This window comes from Semicossyphus pulcher, unplaced genomic scaffold, assembly GCF_022749685.1.
Source record: "Semicossyphus pulcher isolate SPU_LCO1_2020_fin unplaced genomic scaffold, fSemPul1.0.p SCAF_26, whole genome shotgun sequence".
Taxonomy (NCBI): domain Eukaryota; kingdom Metazoa; phylum Chordata; class Actinopteri; order Labriformes; family Labridae; genus Semicossyphus; species Semicossyphus pulcher.
The window spans coordinates 4,122,388-4,145,291 of NW_027211700.1; the positions used below are offsets into that span (position 1 = coordinate 4,122,388).

Consider the following 22,904-nt stretch of genomic DNA (forward strand, 5'->3'; position numbering starts at 1 on the left):
AGGCAGCCATGTTATTTGTCTTGTGACACGATGACGGCCGTCACATGACCATCTGTGTGAAATTTTATTTTGAATTTTGCATTTTTTAAAATTGTCAAATTAATTTAGTCATCTTTGTAAACCATCACTGTTAATAATAAATTGAAAATAACCGTTTTAATCCTTATTCAACTCAAACGTTGCTTGGTAACGTTACAATACACGTGAGCTCTGTTGGTACCTTAAGGGGCCCCGCTGAAGCTCGTAAATAGTATAGTTATGTATTTTAACAGGATTTAGCCAATGACTATGGCTTGAGCTAATACAGTCAACATGGTTTTACATTCAGTAAAGGGCTTTATTGAAATTCAAACCTTGATTTTTAAGCAAAAGCAGTTTTAGTAGCATGTTTTTTTTGTTATACCCACTTGCTAAATGATGATGATTGATGATTATCCCTGTAAAAGATGAACATTGCAAGATAATGAAAGCAAGATAAAAAACCTCCTAACGTTTTGAATCACAATTTGCTGTCAACAATAATTTGTCATTATGAAAAAGATTTAGAGAGAGAGGCAAAATACCAGCGTAATCATTTGTTAAACACCCAGTTCTTGTTATTACTACTCTTGTGTGGTTCCTGAAAGCACCATCAGTACCCTGCTGTAAATGCGTGTGTGAGAGCGTGCCAGGTCTGGAAAGATGGCGGCCTGTGCTTTACGCCGAGGCTTGCTGAGCACTGTCAGTAAATATAACAAGAAACACACACACAGGATACTGAGCGTGGTTGACAGCAGCAGCGGGTTTGAGGTGTACAGACCGAGGTTACAATGCCGAGCCTGCGGAGTGGCCGGCGGTGTTCAGCAGAGGAGGTTCATGTCGTCACGGTAAGAGACGCAGCCAGTGTCCTCCTCTATTCATGCTAACATGCTAAAGACTTTAGCTAAGTAAAAGCCCTTCAAGATGGCAGCGTAAAGACTCTGGCCACGTTGATATTGAGAGGAAAATGTCTCGGGAAGGTGCCAATGTTATGAGTATGGTGTGAAAACACGAGGTGACATTTCGCAGTAACAAATCAGAAAAGTACAGTTGTCCTCTGCTGCTCATTAGCTAGCTATGTAACTCGCCAGCATGGATTGAGCAACACCTGACACTGTCTGGTCTCTCTGCCTTAACCTGCTGAGTCAATCCAGGTTACATTTTTACACAGTAAGAGAAAGTTAAAACCAATTATAAAAGGTCTTGTGTAATGATTGGTTAAAAAAGAGTCACATAAGAAGCATGGTTTTAATCCAACAGGACTGATGCAACAATCTGTAATTTCTATTATAGATTAGAGATCTAAATCTCCATTTTATCTTAAAGGTTGTAAATGAATGCATCCTCAATGCCCTTACTTTACTTTTGTCTTATTAATGTTGATTTATGAATTAATGCTGGATCTCTTCTTGTTTACAGAAGAACTTGTGATATTTGACGCCCCCCTTAGATTTTAGCCCAGTTATTTGCCTGACACACCTAATCTAATAACATGCCTTAAAGCAATCTGCTGTTATATATTCACTTTTATGCAAAAGCTAGAGCAGATTAAGTAATTTGATTGGACAGGAGACATTCCATAAGTGCTGATATACATTATAACTGAGACTTTAAATCATATCTCTTAGCTTCGGGTGTTCTGAATATGTTAATTAATGTCATTTAATTGATCTAACTGTTACTCAGCAACCACACAGGACACCAAAGCAATTGTCAACAGACTCTTATTTCACTGGTTAAACGATACATGGAAAGAAACATACAAATAAATGTACAAAATACAAAGTAGCTGGTCTGCTGTAATGTATAGACACACACAGTAGCAAGTTTGCAGGAAAATTCGTATGCTTTGCAAGTTGCAGAACTAGGATTATTAGCAAAACCAAATTAATGACTAAATTAACAAAAATAATCTGTTATATTTTGAGGCAGCTGTGGCTCAGTGGTAGAGTCAGTCGTCTCTCACTCGAAAGGTTGAGGGGTTTGATCCCTGACTGCTACAGTCACATGTCGAAGTGTCCTTGGGCAAGATACTGAACGACGAATTGCTCCCAAAGGCATAGTTATGAATGGGCATATATGTGACTGGAAATTGGCATTTAGGCCTTTTCCATCAGTGTGTGAATGTGTGTGTGAGTGTGACATGTAGTGTAAAAGTGCTTTGAGAAAAGTGCTATATAAGTACAGTTCATTTAATATTTTATTGCTTATTACGGTTCACAACATTGTGCTGCTTTTAGAACTGTTGTATAAAAACACTCAAGGCTGTGCTGTTTTGCCAAATATCAGCACTGCTATTATTATTTTCAATAAATCAATCAGCTGATTAATTGGATTAAAAAAACCTTTAATATTGTGAAATGCTATTTTATTAAAAATTCAGTATTTTTACGTTGTTGGTAATATTTTGTGTCAATTTTCCAATTTATGTTTGAAGTCTTTTTGAATCGTTCTTATCTTCTTACCATGTTTAGTCTTATGCATTAATGTACAAAGGCCAATTCTATATATATAAAAACCTACTTTACAATAAACCCAACTCTCATAATTAACATAATCTCTCAGTTCTTCTAAATGTCCAACATCAGATCTCTGTATTTAAATAACAGTAAAATATTCTAAAATGATTAAAATAAGTGTTCAATCTCATCTCAGCTTCTCTCCGTTTAGGCTTCTCTGGCACAACTTCTCTGTTTGACATTGGGGTTGTATAAACTACAAATTATCATGTCAGAATGTGACCATAATTGGCCTCCGTATTAGCAAAGCCTTTCAGTGACGCATCAATCTGCTTCACTGCCTCTTTCAGTGGACAGTATTGGCACTTGGCAGAGCAGCATTTCCGTCAATCAAGCCTCTTCATCTGCACATTCACATCAGAGGAATGAAAAGGCACCGAGCTGCTTTTATAAAGGAAGTTCTCAAGTTTTAAAAAACATTGGCAATCACGCTCATGCTACAAGTGAACCAACTATAACGAAGATTTTCTGATTTACCAAATTGTCTTTATAAAACATTATACAAAGTACATCCCATCACGAGCTTCACCAGCTGTCCTCAGGTGGCGCCATTAGGTAGAGAGATGGGCTCAAGCTTTGCGGCATTATCTCGTTAACGTCAATTAAACACACCTGGTGGTTTTCAGTAACCTTTATGTAGCTCGCTCCGAACAAGAAGGGTTTTTTAGGAGTGAGAAAAGTGTTGTTCTACAGTTTTAGTAGTCAGTTTTATTGGTTTTCGTCACAGATTGTTTTTTCTCCTCTCTAAATTTTATGGTGGTCGTACGTGTTACCTTGCTGGGTGGCAAAATATTTGGTTAGCTAGTTTGACATAATGACCTTTTTAAAATATTCACATGACATTTTTTGCAAATATTACAAATCATTACCATAAGAATGGTGTAACCGTGTAGGTGTCCGCTTACAGTCATACTAGAGAAAGGGGTGGCCGATATAAATAATTCTTCAGTAATTTCGTTACTTCGTAAATAAATTACACTGTATAAATAGAATTATATAAATGAATAAATATTGTGTTATGGAACTTAAATTGAGAAAATATTTGTAGGTAAAAATGGTGTGTCTGTTTTGGGGCCGGTAAAGGAAATTAATGCAACAAAGACTTTTAGGCGCAGAGTTCTGATCGTGCTAAATGACTTGTAGCATAGCTGTGACCAGAGACATTAAAGGTGGTGTAGGTAACTTTGGAGAAACCAGCAAGAGTAAATTTTAAAAGTGTTTGACCAGAAAATAACAAAGACACTTCCTCCCAGAAAAAGAAGGTGCCCGCTCTCATCTATGGGGCAGGAATGAAATGATTAGACACTCTGGGACAAAATATGGCTACGGCAATATATCGTCGCCCTGACTCGTGCAATACAATTACCGATGGCTGCTGCCAAATACCGATATTTTAATTTACAAATATTTGCCGCTCTAACAGATTTCCCTTTGATTTTAACTCACTGTGTCTCTACTTCATGACTCCTCCTTAATCAGATATCGTGATGTATCATTATATGTCTTGCAATATATCAATTATCATAGAATGGCTGTATTGTGATATCATTATCGTGGGCCAGGTATCGTATCGTGAGTTACCCTGCGATTCCCACCCCTTGTCCAAAGTAGAGATCGCAGTATTAAATAAAGTATTATATGTCAGAGAACCGTTTTCAAATAGCTTCAGCTAATCCTTCTCCTGTTGCCGTCATTAGCAACTGACTTTTTACTCTAATATGTGACAGCAAGCGGCAAAACTGCACCACACAAATAGAAGAAAAAATGTTGCATTAGGGTTTTAAGTTGGAACATTTTATTGATAATGTGGAGGCTAGCTTGATTCATTTTTTTGATTAATCTGTGAAGAACATCTGCAACAGCAGCGATTCTGGCGTTTTGGATAGCAGGAGTCGAGCGCTGACACATTAACTGATAGATTCTGATTTATAAAAGTATCAGATTAAACTAAAATAAGGTTTTTATGTCACCTCATGATTACTAAGCTGACGTTAAACTACTTAATAACTTCAATACTTGAATTATAAGGTGACGAGTCATTGTGGTTGGACTTCTGTACAGTGAAACCCACTTTGGACACCATGACTGAGCAGTTTGCTTTGCTCAGCCCGGTCATGTGATCACAGCTTACAGACTTAGTGCTAATATTAGTAACACGGGGGCAGTTAAGTTGACTATGCACACAAAAAAGAGTCTAGATTTAAGAGGTTTTGTGACATTTCGTTGTTGCATCAGTGTATGTCAGCTATACACTTCATAATACAGCTTCAGCAGCAGAGACTTGTGTTGGTATGAAAGGGGGCTTGGCTGTGCAGGAAGCCAGTGGGTCATCTTGTTTTTTTTTGCTGACTTCACACGAGCACCCACAGAAAAAGGTGCTGTAAGAAATTAGGTCAGACCACTGAAAGGGAGCGCTTGTGAAATGCATCCTCTGCGAGTGAGGTGAAGGTGGGTGTGCAGGTTGGCGTATGGGTGGGTCAGCGCCCCCTCGCTGGTTGGAATAGCAGCAGAGATTCAGCACCAGCTTCTATCTCTCACTTTAGTTTATGTAACCTTCCCTTGTGTAATCATAACTCCTCTCTTATTTCTGTAAACTTTCCCCCACATGAAGACAGCTCAGTGTCTCCCGCCTTCTCTCCTCCAGCGCAGAAGGAGAAGCGGAGTCCTTGTTGGCAGGTCGAGTTGTTGACCAGAGGTTGTTTGCAGTAGGTTGGCTAAATTTAGACCTGATCATCACTGGCTGCACAGTGTATTGACATTTCTCAGATAGTTGCAGAGAGGTAGAACAGAACAAAGCTGCTGTTGAAAATGAGTTTAAGAGCTGCTAAGGCTTCGTGCTTTTGTTTACAGTATTTACAAGGAAGCATCCGGACATTCCTCGGGGTCATGTAGTCTCTGTCTTGTTTTCTGTTCAATGGAAAGAAAGAAAACTGTTCGATTCAAAGGAATTGACAGCATTACAGTTAAAATGATAAAATACTAAAAATACATTGACAGTAAAATTAGAATAAAAATGCAATATTTAGAAATCACACCAGTTGTTTTTTGCATGCTAAGTAGTGCATCTAGTGAAGCGGTCTTTGACTCCTTCAAAAAGACTCACTGTAGGATTTGTGCAAAATTAGAAATATAAATGTAAACAAGTAAACCTTTGTCAGAACCAATTTTGAATTTCTACTCTTCCTCCTTGTTATATACAATGTCTATTTAACTAATGAAACACATTCTGAGACGTGGCCTTGTTCAGTGCATGGAGGTCACATTACCTTAAAAAAACAGACCCATAACATGTCATTCATATGCCTTGCTAACTAGCTACTAGTTGGCTTATTATTATGAAGACAAAACCTGAAAAGTGTTAGTTGTCGGCTAACAGAGGTGTACAAAGGTACTGACACAACTTTTACTGTTGTCATTTGATGGTAATAATCTTACATAGCCACACAGAGATTCATGTTATCATCACTACCTAACCTGCAAACAGCTTCAGACTCATATTTTACATTTTTATGGAGACTCCTCCAGAGAGCTTGTGCAGCTACTGAAAAGGCGCTGACGTTGGAGGGTTAACAGTCCTTGATCCGAGGATATGAGAGGCCTCGCTGTACAGTGTGAGACAAGTGGTTATATAATGTAGGTCGGTGAGACATTGAAGGGCCTTTTACACAAACAGGACAATCTTGAAAGGAATCTGATACCAAACCTGAAGCCTGTGCAATGATGCAGATGTTATGTCCTCTTTTATTTAACATCTACGCTGAAGCCTGGCTGCAGAGTCTGCTCCTATTGTAACTGAAGTACAGGGTGTATACATAAGGGCTGTGCATCAACACTTTCTTTGTCCTGTTTTGTAGAAATGATGTACAGCAGCACCTCGGGGCAGTGTTACTGGACATCCTATGAATAGTCACATATGAAGGACACGACGCTCTATACAAGAAGTGTAAAAGCTCTTAATGCAGAAGTCCTAGAAGAAACAGGCGTGTTCTCTCAGCCCCAAACTGCAGCTTTCTGCCGTGATGTCAACAATGTTTCTTTCACATGTTTACAATAATTAGAGAAACCACATGTACAGGATTTTATTATCTTTTATTAATCACAGTCTGAAATATTTAAAATATGCATTCAACGGCCTCTTCATTAGGGACACCTGTACAATCTAATGCAGTTCAATACAACAGCTCTGCCATGGACTCTGCTTTTATCAAGTTTTTGTTGACTTTTGTTTTGTTGAGTCGTGTGTAACTTCATGATGTTTATTACTGAGGCCGTAGTTAAAGGTGGAGTTGTGCTGAACTAAATTATATTGAGACGTGTCTCTAATTTTTGTCCTCCCTGTTTACATACATGAGGGGGCCAGAGTATTAGGAACACCTCTGAATATCATGCAGCTCAGGACAGCCCCACCACCAGGTATGACCTTGACGCATTGAATTAACACCTCTGTGACAGCTTAGAAAAAAGCCTGTACATGACAGGCAACATAAAAGCAAATCTTATGGCTGAGCTGGTGTATTAGATTTTCAGGTGTTCCTAATGAAGTGGCCGGTGTGTGTATACGCCCTATTGAAGACTTTTCACTGGAAAAATCTTTCATTTTTTGTAACTAACAAAAACCCTGTAGAGCATTTTTTTTAATGAGTTGATCCCTATTTTTGTTTGTGGTTTAAAGAGAAAGACCAAACAGTGAAATTGCATTCATTATTATGTAACTTTCTGGCACATTAAAAGTAGGTCGAGTTAAATTCTACTTGTTTTGCAAGCAGGGCGAGCATCTAAAGAAGAAGTGGACACATGTTTTTTTTGGCGTTTTAGCTGCTGCCATCTTGTTTTGGAGCCAAAAGTGACCATATGTGGACAAGAGGATGAAGCTGGAAAGTTATCAGCTACAGCCAGCACTAGATTGGCCTGAAGGGTGCGTCCCTAATAAACTGGTCACTGCGATATAAGATTGGATGCTTTTTTAAGCTAGCAAAAAACAGGCTCTCGGAAAAACGTACTTGGAGAAAAATGAGCGGCCGACTCTTAATGAGCCTTTCAGAACAACCAAACGCTGAACAAGAGATTTTTCAGGTCGCTGTGGTAGTGACCTGTCAATCACAGGAAGCTAGCACTCCACAATAAACTATTTTATTGTTGATCTGACCCTAAAGGGGAACATTCTTTACCAAGTAATTGAAGAAGACTTGAAGTAAGCGACTGAGGTCGTAAACTCATTAGGAAAATAAATCACGTAGGCTCGTTTTCTCTCTTATGTACAGTCGGACTTCGCCCCCTGCTGGCCATTAGGCCCTTCAAACATCAATTATGTGAAATTAGATTTAATGTACTTTTAATTTTTGGGTTTCGGGTCAAAGGAGAACACAGAACATGTGACTGACAGGGCAGACATTTATGCTGATACACACAACAAAATGCAATTCCAGTTGGAGCATATTTCTCAGAGTAAAATCGGGTAATCTTGTGATTATTCTCGTGCAATACGATGAATATGATAAGAAAATAACCTGAACCAACCTCCTGTGTAATATTAAATCCCCCTCTCTGTATATCCACCTCCATTAATCCCCACTCTTCATCTCTGTTGGGAAGATTAGCTTTGCAGCGAGCACAGAAGTATGCGTGTTATTTATTTGAAGTGACCAGCTGTTGTTGTCAGTGTTAACATGTACTCTAAGTGTGTGTGTGTGTGTGTGTGTGTGTGTGTGTGTGTGTGTGTGTGTGTGTGTGTGTGTGTGTGTGTGTGTGTGTGTGTGTGTGTGTGTGTGTGTGTGTGTGTGTGTGTGTGTGTGTGTGTGTGTGTGTGTGCTGCGAGGACGTGGAGATTAGGTTGATTGGTGTTCCTAGTTGTTGACGTCTCACAAGTCGAGGTGTTTAATTCAATCTTGTCAAAGTTGTGATTGAGATTACGACGCAGGATTTTCTCTCCTGTGGGGATGAATGTAAATCGTCTCTATAGGAGGAAAATCCTGAAGCCTTTTTCCTCACCGCTGAGGGATTTCCTCTGAGGCTGCTCATTGGTTAGCTCCTCTTATGGTCCATATATGATGTTGTTTTGAGCTCAGTGCACATGTTTTGTTTACAGACCTTTACGTTAGCTTGTGATCATATGTTTTTCATTACATGGTTTTACACAGTGGCAAAAATATTGATATTACACGTCGAGTAAGAGACATCTTATAGTCAAGGATAAACCTTATGGATCTACAGTATATTAATGTATGTTTAATCCTTTCATAACCTATGGTAATATTGTATGGGCAAGCACTCCCAGAGTTTAAATAACAAGGCAGTATGAGCATTCCTGCTGGGGTAAGTGAGTATTCTATTTCTAACACATTTTTTAGTAATTAAACAAAGAAATGGAGACTAACCAGTCTCCAACCAGGTTAATAAACTTGTGCTTCCACTATAAAGTCCTTAATTGTTGAAATAAAATCTGCGGTGGCTCGTTGTTGTTGTAGCTGCTAAACAACATGTCGCGAGACGGCACACCGGCTCGTCTGCGGCGATGAGATGCAGAGGATTGAAACAGCGGTGCTCTGACAGCCAGGTTTCTTTTGCTGATGACTGTGTTGTTGACGACTTTGTTGTTCATAATGTATCGCTCTGTTTGGGAAAGATGAGCTGCGTCCCTGGGATGTATGGATAAACTGGGTCTGCTTGAAATGCTCCCAGACTTTATGAAGTTTAGGACGCGATGATGTTGCGCGGCCCGCCACCATTTTGCTATGTTTTGTTTACCTGTCGCTTCCCGCTCGCTGTTTTGCACTAAAAAACTCTCAGCAGAGATGGTGAGGATGTGCGATGGCTCAGCCCTCATAAAATCAGCTCCAGAAGATGATGTTATGTCTGCGCACAGACGGTAGCGCAACCAAATAATTATCGACAATTAAATTCGTTTGCATTTAATATTGTCATAGATTTTTGTCGACTAATCGATGGACCCCTATTTTAGAACCAGATCTGTTGATCTTCTACAGAACGAGCCTCGGCCTGTCATTTAAAAAGTTTATTTCAGCTTCACTTTGCCGTCTCTCTTCTGGGGCTATGAATCTCCCGATTCAATACTATCCCTTTACTTGGGTGCCGATTCGATATGTATTCAGATTTTATATTAAGTATTTTTTCTTTTTTTAACACTAGACCATCGATGTAATGTATATTTTGATCTTAGCACAAACAAAGAACTAAATGAACACACACAGAAACACACACACACACACACACACACACACACACACATGGGGTCCAGTGTGTAATGGTGTTGCCTGTTTTTGGCAGGAACAGGCCTGAAGGGAAGATTTTGGAGACGGTGGGAGTGTTTGAGGCTGTGAAGCAGCACGGCAAATATGAAACAGGACAGGTAAGACTCACACACACACACACACACACACACACACACACACACACACACACACACACACACACACACACACACACACACACACACTCTCACATTTTCAGTCACCAAACTCAGCTTCAGGGAAAAAAAGCCAAATCGTATTTCACAATGTCCCTAAAGTTGTTATCAAAGGGCTTATTCCACCCAAGCGACTATAAAACCGCTTTGTTTTGGCGTATTAGTTAACGCCTGAGTTTTTAGGTTTTCTCCATCAAGATCTTGTGATGAGTGAACAAAAGTAACCGAGCATGTTAACTCAAGTACTGCTGTATATTCAGCTTTATTTGACGTCTTCATGTACTTCAAACAGTGGTGACTGAATCTGAGTTACTTTTTTAAGGAGTCCTTGAAATTTTGTAAAAGCTCAAATATTTGAAACGTTTAAAAGAATTTAAACTTCAGGCTTGTTTCTTAATATCACTGACTTCATTATCTGGTTTTCAGTCACTCTGTTGTTTTGATTGAACATGTGCATGATCCTGTCAAGTGACTGTAATCCCATCTGATTTCTGCTCTCCTAAACATGTACACTTATAACCTCATGTTGTTTTCTCCTCAGTTGTTCCTCCACAGTGTGTTTGGCTACAGAGGCATCGTCTTGTTCCCCTGGCACGCCCGCCTCTACGACAGAGACATCACCCCTCCCATGTCTGACAGGTAAACCTCTGCACCACACAGGATCTGCTTCTCACGGTTCCTGGGTGAGACTTTTATAACTCTCTCTTTCCTCCTTCAGCAAACCGGAGCCTCCGGGTGCTCACGGATCCAAGGAGGTGAAGGGGAAGACCCACACCTACTACCAAGTCCTGATTGACACCAGAGACTGCCCTCACATAGTAAGTATCTGTTTCTCCTTTAGGACCACAGACCGCCTCCTCGTACTTCATATGCTGCTGCATTGCCAGAGAACCAGAGATCTTTTGGGGGGATTTCAGTCAGGAAAGCAAGTAAAGATCATGTTTCTGTTGATTAATATTACCGGATACTTTTGAAATCTCAGTAATTCGTCATGTCGCCATCATTCAATAAATCACAAATGATGTGATTCATGGCAGGATGAAAAAGCTTCTGAATCATCTCGTTCAGCATGAATCACTGGCCTCTAATTCACTGCCAGTTCAAGGCAGGATTGTTACCCCTCTGTGTGTTTTACATTGGAGATGAAATGTCACAGTGGCCGATTGGTGGGGCGAAGTCATTCTGCCTCTAAGCCAGTATTGGAGGTAGTAACGGAGGCCAAACGGCAGAGCAGAACGGCACCGTGTGTGTATCTGAAGCACGGGCTGTTTCTTTACACCTTGCACACGTTTTGCTTGCGCACGTTGTAACGCTGTGTAAAAACATTTCAGTTTGAATCATGTTCATACCACTTGTATACTTTAAAACAGAGGCTCATTTTATAACTGCTTGTGGACTCAACTTGACAGCATTGATGCTGATCTTAAAAGCTTTCAGAAAATTATCAGTAGCACGACAGCTGCAGGAACGGTTTGCTGCAATTTGAGTGATTCAGATTGACGTGATGTGTCAGAATCACATCAGTTTCTATTGGTCCAAAGCTAACGAGGGTGGGAGTAATAGACACAATATGCTTGTTTCATTGGTGCAAATGGTCGTCATCTGTAGACATGCAGTTTGTAATGATAGAGCCAAATTTTATAATTTATTATAAATTTGTTAGAATTATTTTGCGGACCTCCAGGCTATGGTTCGCGAACCCTCAGGGGTCCTAGGGCCCCGCTTTGAGAACCACTGCTATAGAGATGTCCTCCCAGGCTCGATCTCCTGGTGTAGGAACTCTCTGTCACATTATATATATTTTTAAATGTTCATTTCGACTTGCTGTGAATAATTTCAAAATCGTTGTCTGTCTGTTATCTGTTAAAATAATCACAATATGATATTTATTTCCTTATTGTTTGCCCTGACGTGTTTAACAAGTTTAACAAATCATATTAAGTCCATTCAAGACATTTTGCCTCTGCTCAGGGTGAAAGCTTGTTTACAATCCACACAGAAGTTGGATGGTCACATAGAGAACAGCTGTAGACACCATTGTCCTTGTGTAAATGTCTGAAGGAGACAGAAGCTCCACTGTGGCCGAGTCGAGCTGTGGAGGTTCATTACTGTTGTTTGTGTTTGACAGTCTCAGAGGTCCCAGACGGAGGCAGTGACGTTTCTGGCCAACCATGATGACAGCAGAGCTCTGTACGCCATCCCAGGTATGCAGCCATGTAAACACTACCCTGATACATCACATACAGGTGTGGCGGGCACTGTATGCATCTTTCTTGACATTTCTTAACTCCATCTCAGTACCCGGTTTAGCTGTGTTCCATTTGAAGGGGGTTTTACCTGCTCTGTTTTAACTCCATCTGTGTCCTTCCTTCAGGTCTGGACTATGTGAGCCATGAAGACATCCTGCCCTATAACTCCACAGAGCAGGCCCCCATCCAGCACGAGCTGTTTGAGCGCTTCCTCTTGTACAACCCTGCCAAATGTAATCACTCTTCCACTGTCTCCACTTCACCTTTCAGTTCATTCTGCACACAAACCTTCTACCACATTCAGAGGGTCGCTTCGGTGTTTACAAGGGATGGGAGATAATGCTGAAACATACGTTTTGTAAACATCTGTGTGCGTTTCTGCTCCTCTGTAGCTCCCCCGTTCACAGCCAGAGACACCCTAAAGGCGTGGCAGGAGAAGAACCACCCCTGGCTGGAGCTGTCAGACGTCCACAGGGAGACCACCGAGAACATCCGCGTCACCGTCATCCCCTTCTACATGGGCATGAGGGTAAATGTCCAGCACAGTGAAATATGAAGCTTGCCTGTGTGGCATGGATGTTTCAAGAGCCGCGTCTGCAGCCTTTGTGTCGCCTTTTGGTTTGTTCTGATGCTAATGAAGCTGTTTCTTGTTCTCAGGAGGCGCAGAACTCCCATGTTTACTGGGTGAGTAGCAGATTTTTTTAATCCACAAAGACATATAGGGGATTGGGGAAATTAAAGCAGCTACAAAAGGACACTAGTGTATTTAATAGTGACTATTAACCCCTTGTTTGTGCTGTATAAACATGCGTGTTGTTTTCCTGCAGTGGCGGTACTGCATCCGTCTGGAGAACATGGGCAATGAGGTGGTGCAGCTGAGAGAGAGACACTGGAGGATCTTCAGCCTGTCAGGAACCCTGGAGACGGTCAGAGGACGAGGAGTCGTAGGCAGGGTTAGTACAACAGACCCGTGCACATAATGCACCCTGTGACTGTCTGGAGAGGTTATCACTTTGTCTGTTAGATCCAGTAAAAGATGCATATACATTCAGAATTGTAGTTTAGTCTTCAAATAATCTCTGTAATAAGAAACCTGTATGTAAATTTAGAGTTTGTAGGTGCAGGATCATTGCATTTTGGTATCTGAAGTGCTCAGGTTTATGTTTGTAGTATGCTTATAGTCCGAGCAATATTGACCAATCATGTATTAGCAGGCTGCGGCGTATGCAGGAAAAACAGTCTGCGTGGAGAGCTAAGTAATGACATCCCGGCTACCATCAGCATCATCTGACGACAATTTAGCTTCTTATTCATCTCTACAAACAAACATCTGCAGCAAGTTCAGCAACAATCTGCTCTACATCAAAAATTCAACTTGAGACAAATTCCCTTGACGCTGTGTCGCAAAAGCTGTTCAGCGTTTAGATTTCCCGACTTCCTCAAATGCATCAGAAATGATGGCTCCGACCTCCGATCAACAAACATCTTGTGTTAAAGTATTTTTCTTCTCCTCTTGAGGACAGACCTGACAAAGCTTCATGTTAACTTATTACTAATGAAAGATGAGATTTGTTTTGTAAAGGTTTATGTTGAAGATTTATATTTATATCAATATATTTATAAATATATCAAGTTTCTAGTTAACCCTGAGCAACCCAGTGTGGTGATAAAACTTACCAGCGTTACACTAATCTGCATCATGATGTTGTTATTTCAGCAAACTGAAGAGCCGTTAATTAAAGTCGATCACAAGAAAATCTGTTTCTGTTTGGGCTTCATGCCGCTGAAGTCAGCCAGAGTGCAGCCTCTGTGTAACTTACTGTTTACAGTGAGACTGAGACTCAGCACAGACAGATGAACGGGCGCTCCTCCGGGGGATGTGGCGTTTATTTAGCAGACGTATCTGGAGGGGAGAAGTCGCTTCTCTTTTGATCTGAACACACGGTCGCTTCTCAGGTTGCTAATTAAACTGTAAACAATGCAGCGCACGGAAAAGGAAGTAAATGCTGGCTACACCAGAATGCCTGCAAAATTCACCGTCACTCCTTCACCGTCATTATTCTGCTGTTTTTTCCCCCCTGAGTCTGTTACACAGCTGTCATAACACATATTGTGTAACTCTGTCCCATTGAACTTGTTGTTGTGTTCTGTCACAGGAGCCGGTGTTGTCCAAAGAACAGCCGGCCTTCCAGTACAGCAGCCACGTGTCTCTACAAGCCCCCAGTGGTCACATGTGGTGAGTGTTCAGTCTGGCATCATTTCCCTGCTACGCTTTCTTCTCTTTAGTTCATCTTCTAATAAATTAAATATAAAATGAATTATTTCTTTTCTGCTCATGATGTTGAACATATTATCTTTCTTGTTTTTAGGGGGACGTTTCGTATCGAAAGGACTGACGGCTCCCACTTCGATGTTCGCATTCCCCCCTTCTCCCTGGAGAGCAACAAAGACGACAAAGCGCCCCCTGCTGGCTACACATTCTAACTGCCGGTAGTCACCTCCCACCTGCGAGGCCCCGGACACATTTCAGTCCTGGTCCTGTCTCAGTTGTCTAGAACTGCCCTCCCCCTGTAACATGCCTCAGCCTTCAGCATAAGACTAGTGTGAGTCCGGTTATGCAAAGGGAATAAATAACAGTTTAAGGATCGTACAGAAGCAGGCCAATCTTCCCCTGAGTGCACCCAGCAGCAGTATGTCATCGATTAAATCCTATAGGGTAGAAAATGATTGACAGTTAGCGCGTCTTTATGTCATGTTGTGTTCAAAGAGACATGCACGATCAAGTGGAAGAACATCGGGAGGCAGGGAGGGCGGCTAATGTCGCCGAGCTGAGCCGGACATGTTGTGCATTCAATAGCTGAAATATCGAGCGGGATGTTTCTCCTGCTGAACTCTGGGGTCACGAAAAGAGCATCGACTCCGGCTGAGCTTCACACCGAGGCCTCAGCTGGAGACACAAAGCCATCACTTAGACGTCATGTTACAAACTCCTCCTTAATGATGTTTTATTCCCTGTCGTGTTTCTTTTTAATTCTAATGCTACTCTATTACAGTTTAGTAATCAGTCAGAGCTCTGTGGGTCACTTATGAGAGGGAAATCAGATTGAATTCTGGGCCGGTTGCAGTGCGGAAGTATTTATTTTTTACTGTTTTACGACATTGAAGCACAGTGGAAGGCGTTTGTCTGTTTCTCACTGATCAACAGAAAAGAAGTCTTTCATGTCAAAGTGGAATCAGATCTCTACTAATAATCTAGAGTGAGAAACAGTTACTTTTATATTCTTCCAATTCATATTAAACAGATGCACAAAAAAATAGCCTTCTACAGTCTGTGTTTAGTCGTCTCTACCATTTCCTCGATTCATAAGAGTTAAACTGCTCAGGCTCAGGTTGCAGTGGAGTACTGTTAGTACTGTTGCTGTCAAACTCATCTCCTGTTTTCACTGCAGACGTCTACTGCTGGCTCTCTTTGTCACAGTTGTAACTCTTGATTTTCCTGGCTGACGGTCGCTTTCCTTTTTAGACGTTTGCCTTCATCTGAGCGTCGAGTTTTTTGGGGGGATTTTCACTTCTTGTTGAAGTTGTATCTGTAGTCATCCATCTTTTCTTTGTTTGTTCAGCCATAGTAGATTACTGTTTACTCGCAACACTTGCAGAGAGCGGAAAAGCAGCCGCTTAGCTCCGCCTACCCTCTCTGGCAGACCAACCACTGCTGGCTGATGGAAAACGCGTCACTGACTGGGCGCTTGTGATTTTTTTTCTGCGAATGTCGCCACAGACACCCAGTATAATAGTACTATATTGCAAATGCAAAGGCTTTCATCAGTGTTACCTCATTCGGCGATAGAGACTTTACCGACATTTATTTTAAATGAAAAAAAATGTCAATGCTGCCATCATTGCTTGGAAAGAAAAAGAAGCAGCCTTCAAACCTTCCAGATACGGATATATTTAATGCTTAAACACAGGTCACACCTTGAGTTCACACTGCTCTCTACTCAGATGACAATGAGACAGTCAGCTGCTCCAGGTAAAATCTGATTTTCAATACGTACCCCAGCAGGTATTTTGTCATAAGAATATTTTTATTGGGACATTAATGAAATTATTTTCAGTAGATCTGGTTCCTCTTGGACTTCTCTTGATCAGTGCTTCAATGTTGTGAAACATCAAACTAAATGAAGTGAACGGGGGATGATTGCTTTTAAAAGTAGTGAACTGTTTGTGTTGATGGCCAAAAAAAGGACCCCTCCTTTTCTGGAAAATAGGAGAGGAGCAGGTCTGAGTCATCTTTAAATAGCAAATGCAGCACACCATAAAGTAATTAAACAAAGCAGTTGGCAGCCAGTGTTGTGGCTCACAGGAGAGGAGTGTGTGTCCGTGTGTGTGTGTGTGTGTGTGTGAAACGTCTACCTTCTTCTCTGCAGTCTGCGCTCTGTTTTAAGAATGAAGTCTTCATGTACACACAAACATGCCGGGTGTCTTTTGTTAAGGCTGACTGCTTGACTTTTCTGTGACAAGAAACATTTTGAGCCTAAACTTTCTCTGCTAACGTGAGGAAAAGAAACTAACATCTTTGTTTTGATAAGTGATTTGAAGATGGTTGAAAAACTACTGTAAATAGAGATGTAATTAAAGGCAGAACTAATAAATATACCTTTTGAAAAATACATATCCACATTTCTGGTGCAGGTTTGTGTACATTTATGCATGTGGAAAATAAGTAAATAAGAAAATAACTATAAACGCATTTAAATGAGCTTTAATTAAAGATGGCAGATTATTTTCTTTTAATCTACTTTTATCACATTTTAAAGCATCTGGGCGATAAAAAAATCTATTTCTTCTACTTAACTGCTGTTAATTCTTATACCAAATATATTTCTTGTAATATTTTTTGACTTAAAGATCATAAACTCTAATTATTTGCTTATGAACTGCCGACAGCCACCACCAGAGGTCAGTGCAGTCAGCTCCTCGCTCCTCTGGCTCTCTGTAGCTCAGTAGTGAATGTACCATGTGATCTCATGTACTGCATTTAATCCTGATAAACTTATTTACATTTCATGTCCATATAAAATGAACTATAAAATGCAAATTTCAATGGAACTGGAAATTGTAGTAGACTAAAGTGTTAACCTGCATTTCGTGGTCAGGTAAAACCTTATTTAATATGAAAACATATCCATTAGACACATTTACCAAAGCTTTTTAAAGACCAAATTCTATCTGAAAAACTGCCAGTTATGCTATTATAATGAATAATAATAATAATAATAATAAAAAAGCATTAACTTTATTTGTTTATCACCGCTCATAAAAGAAATGCAGCTCAAAGTGCGTTTATATTAAGCAATAATATCCTTTATATAATGTATTTTCCTTTAATTAAATAAGGGATTTACATTATTATAATAGCAAAAATACGATAGTCATGAAGATAAAATAAAATGCAATAAGATGCAAATATGGCAAATAAAACTAAATACTGCCTACTAACTTTTCACGATGTTTTGTGTTGTCATGTGACCTACTTCCGGTACAATACGCTAACCAGCAACATGAGTCAATTAGTTTAAATTGTTGGATTTTGTAATTGTACAACAATCAGCTACGTGCCGATTTTGTTACAAGACCGCGCAGGATTATAAAAGGTATGAGTCATCTTCACCACATGTATTTATGTGTGTAAAGAAGCAACGCAGCATTAAACTGATTGGCTTATTTGATGGAGTTCGGTGAAGCGTGTCTCGAAGCTGCAAAACTGCTAACTTGGCGGTGCGCGTGATCCTGCAGCCCTTCCTTCCCTCCCTCTCTCTCCTCTCTCTCTCCTCTCTCTCTCTCTCTCTCTCCATCACCCTGTGTGAGGACTTGAGCTCACGTGCACTCGCCGCGCGCACCCTTACAGTTGAACAGAGGGTGCAATACATAATTCAGTCCCAGCACGGGAACACCCCACAGTCTTTCCACCTCTCCTGTCAAACCGCGGAGCCGCTGCAGCCTCTACAGAACCCCGGGGACCGAGACTCCGACGCGACTGTTTTCCTTCTCCGGAGCGGATGGAGCATCAACCTTGTGGAAGGACGGAGGCTGTTTTTGTTGCATGTTTTGCCTGACTTCCATCGGCAAAGGAACGGACAGTCAGCAGTGATCTTCAGGAGACGTAAACATTGCCATGCCCTGCTTCATGCACCACCTCCTCCTGTCCTCCTCCTCCTCCTCTGGTCCAGGACAGAGGGAGCGTGTTTAGAGGGGAACAGAAGAGGACGATGACGCTGCTGTCGGAGGTAAATATTTTGCAGACGTGGTGAAGTTGTGTTCGGGATAGGAGGCTGCTGCGGGCCACAGTCTGCTCTCTGAGTATCCTTCATCCTCACTTTGCTGTGTCCGTGTTGTGCGGCCATGCTGCACGCAGCATCCTCCGACCTGTTCCCGACTTGAGCTTCACTCTCTGGGATTATTAACAACTTCCAAAAGCCAGGACAAGTAGTTCCACCTTTTTATGTTTCCATGAATTATTTTGTACTCTTGGAACATTCACTTCTCTGTGTTTCTGAGCGGCAATGAACGTTTTCATGAGCAGAAAAACAGTTTTTAGTGCTGCACCTTTCAGCCCCACGCTGCATTCTCTCTTGAAGATGTGACCAGCTGCAGACATTTTAACAAGCAAAGCATCTCCAGCATTAAAATCAAACCTGCCTCTGCATGACTCCTCAGTGGGACCAGTCTTGTTATTATCACAGCTCGCATTGAAGCAGCACCATGGGGGCCAAGCAGACCAAAGGCCAGGAGCCTGGAGGAGCCAGCCCTCAGCACGGCTGGAAGCGAACGCCCACCAAGGAGCGGGGCGACATCCTGGCCTCCCTCATGCTGAAGTCAGGGGACCGGCTCAACCGTGGGGGGACGCCGCCGCCGCCCTACCAGCGCCGCATCGGTATGATCCAGGAGATGATGCTGATGGCCAAGCAGGGCAAGCAGGACGAGGCCACAGAGATGCTCAGGACGCTCAGACAGGTAGCTGCTCAGTGTGTGTTTGTGTGTGAATGTTGGGTCAGGGGTCACAGGTTCACCACAACATCCGTGACTGCTTTTCTGCCTTCTCCTTCTTTGTGTTTTTTTTGGGTACACATGTGGGTTACTTCCTGGTTGATACTCTCGCTGATGCTGAAACTACGAACTAAACTGATTCAGTGATTGATTTCCTACATTGCTGCTGAATTGTTTGTTTGTTGATCCAATACCAAGTCGAGTTTTCAGGTGACAAACTTTTACTTTTAACCGCTACATTTTAACAAGAATATCTGTATTTTCTAGTCCTAACATTCTAAAAACAGGTTGTTACTTTAGCTTTAAGAGGGGAATTGTCGACTATTTTTATTTTGCGTTGTTGCATGACGCCCTCCCAACTTCAAGACAGATGTCAGCCTAAACGGAGGAGACAATAACAAACAAAAAAGATGATTCCTTGGCGTATCCATCAGTGCATGTCACATACAAGGCTGTAACATGATAAAAAAAAAGTAACATGACCACAGGAAAGAGGCGTGAATGTGACGCCTGTGACCGACAGAGAGAACTTGTAGCAACATGGATGAAAGTAAAGCAGCCAATATGGCCGCCAACTTCAGAGCAGAACAACATTCCCCATACAACTGATTAACACACTGGAACAATGTTATTGTTCAGTGTATCTTCTTTTGATTTGAAGTCAGTTTAAGTTTAATAGTCTGCCAAATATGACGTGAGGTTCAGTTAGCTTTGCACTGACAAAACTTTTGACTTTATTCTGTGAGTATTTTTCAGAGCCTGGACATTTTCCACTTTTACTTCAGTGAAGAAGTTGAATCTGAAAGTGTTTATTCTATTTTTACCCAGCTAACTGCACTTCTACTTGAGTAAGGAATGTGTGTAGTTCTGCCACCTCTGCCAGAATAGGAAATTCCTCCATCAGGACCAAAATAAATCAGGTTTTATTGAGTATGCACCGATTAAGATACCATAATCTATTAGCCAACCACTACTTGTTTCTTTTTCTCTAAAAAGTAATTAACACAGCAAGAACATGTAGCCTATTAAAGCTGTCACTACCAACTACTGTTTACGAGCTGAAAACAGAACAGATTTCTGGTAAAGTATCATGTGACGATAGCAAACACCTTGTGGCTTTAGCAGAGAGTGAGTGTAAGTCAGAGCTAGCTAGCTAAATGTCAGAAATCAGTGTTTTCCAATCACAGGTTTTAAGCCTGTATGTTTTAAAGTCTAATTTACAAAAACAGGTTAAAAAAAACACAATGAGGCAGTTTTATGTTAAAAAACGCTTCTCGAAGGCATGAGCGTCCGAGAGCTAATGCTAGTTTAGCTTGATTATAGGTAGGCTAATCCGCTTTCAGTCAAAGCTAGCCTACTGTCAGCAAAGTGTTTTCCCATCACATGTTTTAAGTCTGTTTTTTTAAGTCTAATTTGAGATAATAAAAGCAGGTAAAATAAAATGAAGCAGTTTTATGTTAAAAATCAGGGCTCCTCCAAGTCAGAGGGGTCCATGAGCTAATGCCAGCTTAGCTTGTTTTGAGGTGCCCAGCTTTTTACATTGCATTGCTTGCAGAAAGTGTATTAGCCAAAGCTAGCTTAATGTCAGCAAAGTATTTTCCCATCACATGTTTTAAGTCTGTATTTTTTAAAGTCTAATTTCAGATAATAACAGCAGGTTAAAAACAAAATGAAGCAGTTTTATGTAAAAAATCAGGACTTCTCCAAGTCAGAGGGGTCCAAGCGCTAATGCTAGTTTAGCTTGTTTATAGGTTGCCAGCTTTTGGTCAAGGCTAGCAAAATGTCAGCTATCAGTGTTTTCCAATCAAAAAATGTAAGCATGTATTTCTTAAATTACAGCCATGTAAAGCACAAAAGGAAACAGTTTAATGTCGCCAGAAGTGTCCTCGAGCCAAGCTGCTGCTAGTGTTAGCTTAGCTTAGTTTTTAGGTAATAAGCTTCGTACATTGCAGAGCTTGCAGAAAGTGTTACATCAGTCATAGCTAGCAAAATGTCAGCAGTGTTTTCCCTTCAAATGTTTTTAGACTTAATTAAACTGACTCGTTTATTTGATGGACTTTGGTGAAGCGTTGTGTCTCGAAGCAGAGAAAGTGCTAACTTGGCGGTGCTCGTGATCCTGCCGCCCTTCCCTCCCTCCCTCCCTCCCTCCCTCTCTCTCTCCTCTCTCCATCCATCACCCTGTGTTGTTAATTAAAAGTTGAGATAATTAAAGCACCAAAAAACAAAAAAGAATGCAGTTTGGTGTTAAAGATCAGGGTTTCTCCAGCGTTAGAAGTGGCTGCTTCTAATATTAGCTTAGCTTGTTTCTAGGTGCTCAGCTTCTTTTGAGGTTAGGACTTAGACTGTGGTATAGAAGTGGATGTCGTCACCGTGACATCACCCATTGGTTTGTGAGTCTCCTGTTGAAGCGTATAATTTTGGCATTTTGGCAGTGATCATATTTGGAAGATGGGGTGGATACACATTGTTACAACCAGGGACTTGCTAATCACAGGTAGCAACGCCAAGAGGCTACGCCCATTTCTTATACAGTCAATAGATTAGTAGTCTACAGCTGTTAAAATTTATAATGTATATTTTATTGATGGCGCTGGTATTAGGGCGTACTTGGAATCGGTCGATACTCTAGTTATCAGCATCGGTATCTGTAAGAAAAACATGGTGGATGTCTGGTTGTCTGGACCTGTTGTGTTCGGCCCAGCCCTGCTGCACTTTAACAGTGTGGAGGCCGCTTCAATTTATAGCCTCTCTGTATCTTTCAAGACATTTGCAGCGCTTGGCTGGCTGTCAGGCTGGCCGTGTGCTGCTGCTGTTGCTACAGAGAAAGGAAAAAGGGCGAGCAGCAGCAGACTGAAAGAATCTGCTGCTGAGAGAAACAAAAGAGAGGCAGCAAAATACAAATGCCACCAGTTGAATTGGAGGATTTGGAGAGCTGTAAAGAAAGGGAGCGTGAAATTAAGAAAGTCAACGTAGAGAGATGGAGAAAATGGAGAGAAGGGAGATAACACTGAATGCACTGAATCCATATGCTGCAAGTGTTCTCTGTTTATCCCCCGATGACTCAGCCCCCCGCTTATACACGCACACATGCTGCTGTCACAGTTTATTGTTTGAGCGTCAGAGATTTCCATCAGCTCCTTTCCGTCACTATTTACAGTTTTCTCATCAAACCCATTTACACAGTTAATCCTTGAATCAATGGCAAACAGTGGAGCGAAGCGAACGGGCTCAAAGACGAAGGACACCTCTCCATCCATCACTGTTAAGAGAGGAGGGGGATTACCATCTCCGTCACCGCCTGATTAAGCTATGATACCGCAGAGGAGGAGAATCTCACAGGCACGCGCAAAACAACACAGAGGAGTTGTCAGAGGGCTTCCCTGTAAGCACTGACGCTGGGATGGGTGAATTACATAAAGGTTAAAATGAAAAATCAGCCAATTATTCTTTAAGCCAATCGACACAACAATTTTGAAATCAGCCGACTTTTAGGGCGTAAATGTCAAACATTAACAGGCGTCAGCTTTTCAATGTTTGCTTTTCTGTCAGATACAAAAACATTTATTATATATCGACATATATTTAAATATCTGACTGTTACTTGTAATAAATTACACAGTATCAGTATTCAGTCAGGCAGAGGCAAGT

The 22,904-nt window shown here is 41.2% G+C and overlaps 2 protein-coding genes across 3 annotated transcripts in view; both read left to right on the plus strand.

Moving 5' to 3' along the window:
• The first annotated feature begins 679 nt into the window (after positions 1-679).
• Positions 680-16,873, plus strand: poldip2 (polymerase (DNA-directed), delta interacting protein 2). Of its 2 annotated transcripts, none has more exons than XM_069676733.1 (11): positions 680-866; positions 9,822-9,903; positions 10,502-10,599; positions 10,679-10,778; positions 12,089-12,164; positions 12,335-12,442; positions 12,602-12,738; positions 12,867-12,893; positions 13,037-13,162; positions 14,366-14,445; positions 14,579-16,873. In XM_069676733.1, the coding sequence occupies exons 1-11, from the start codon at positions 682-684 to the stop codon at positions 14,691-14,693; spliced, it is 1,134 nt and encodes a 377-aa protein (XP_069532834.1). In that variant the 5' UTR covers positions 680-681; the 3' UTR covers positions 14,694-16,873. The 2 variants fall into 2 exon arrangements, with proteins under 2 accessions (XP_069532834.1, XP_069532835.1); XM_069676734.1 differs by having other exon boundaries at positions 9,828-9,903.
• Positions 16,874-18,732: 1,859 nt separating this feature from the next.
• lrrc75a (leucine rich repeat containing 75A) overlaps positions 18,733-22,904 on the plus strand; it is a 68,255-nt gene continuing 64,083 nt past the window's right edge. Inside the window, exon 1 of the mRNA XM_069676634.1 lies at positions 18,733-19,223. Within this exon, the coding sequence (XP_069532735.1) occupies positions 18,972-19,223 (252 nt within the window). The 5' untranslated portion in view covers positions 18,733-18,971. The remainder of the gene's footprint in view (positions 19,224-22,904) is intronic.

What these genes read in the sequence shown, in the direction of transcription:
- poldip2 (XM_069676733.1), top strand. Translation starts at nt 682, where the DNA reads ATGGCGGCCTGTGCTTTACGCCGAGGCTTGCTGAGCACTGTCAGTAAA. An exon ending in CTTGTACAACCCTGCCAAAT is followed by an intron (nt 12,443 to 12,601) that starts GTAATCACTCTT and finishes GCTCCTCTGTAG; the next exon opens with CTCCCCCGTTCACAGCCAGA. An exon ending in CCTTCTACATGGGCATGAGG is followed by an intron (nt 12,739 to 12,866) that starts GTAAATGTCCAG and finishes TCTTGTTCTCAG; the next exon opens with GAGGCGCAGAACTCCCATGT.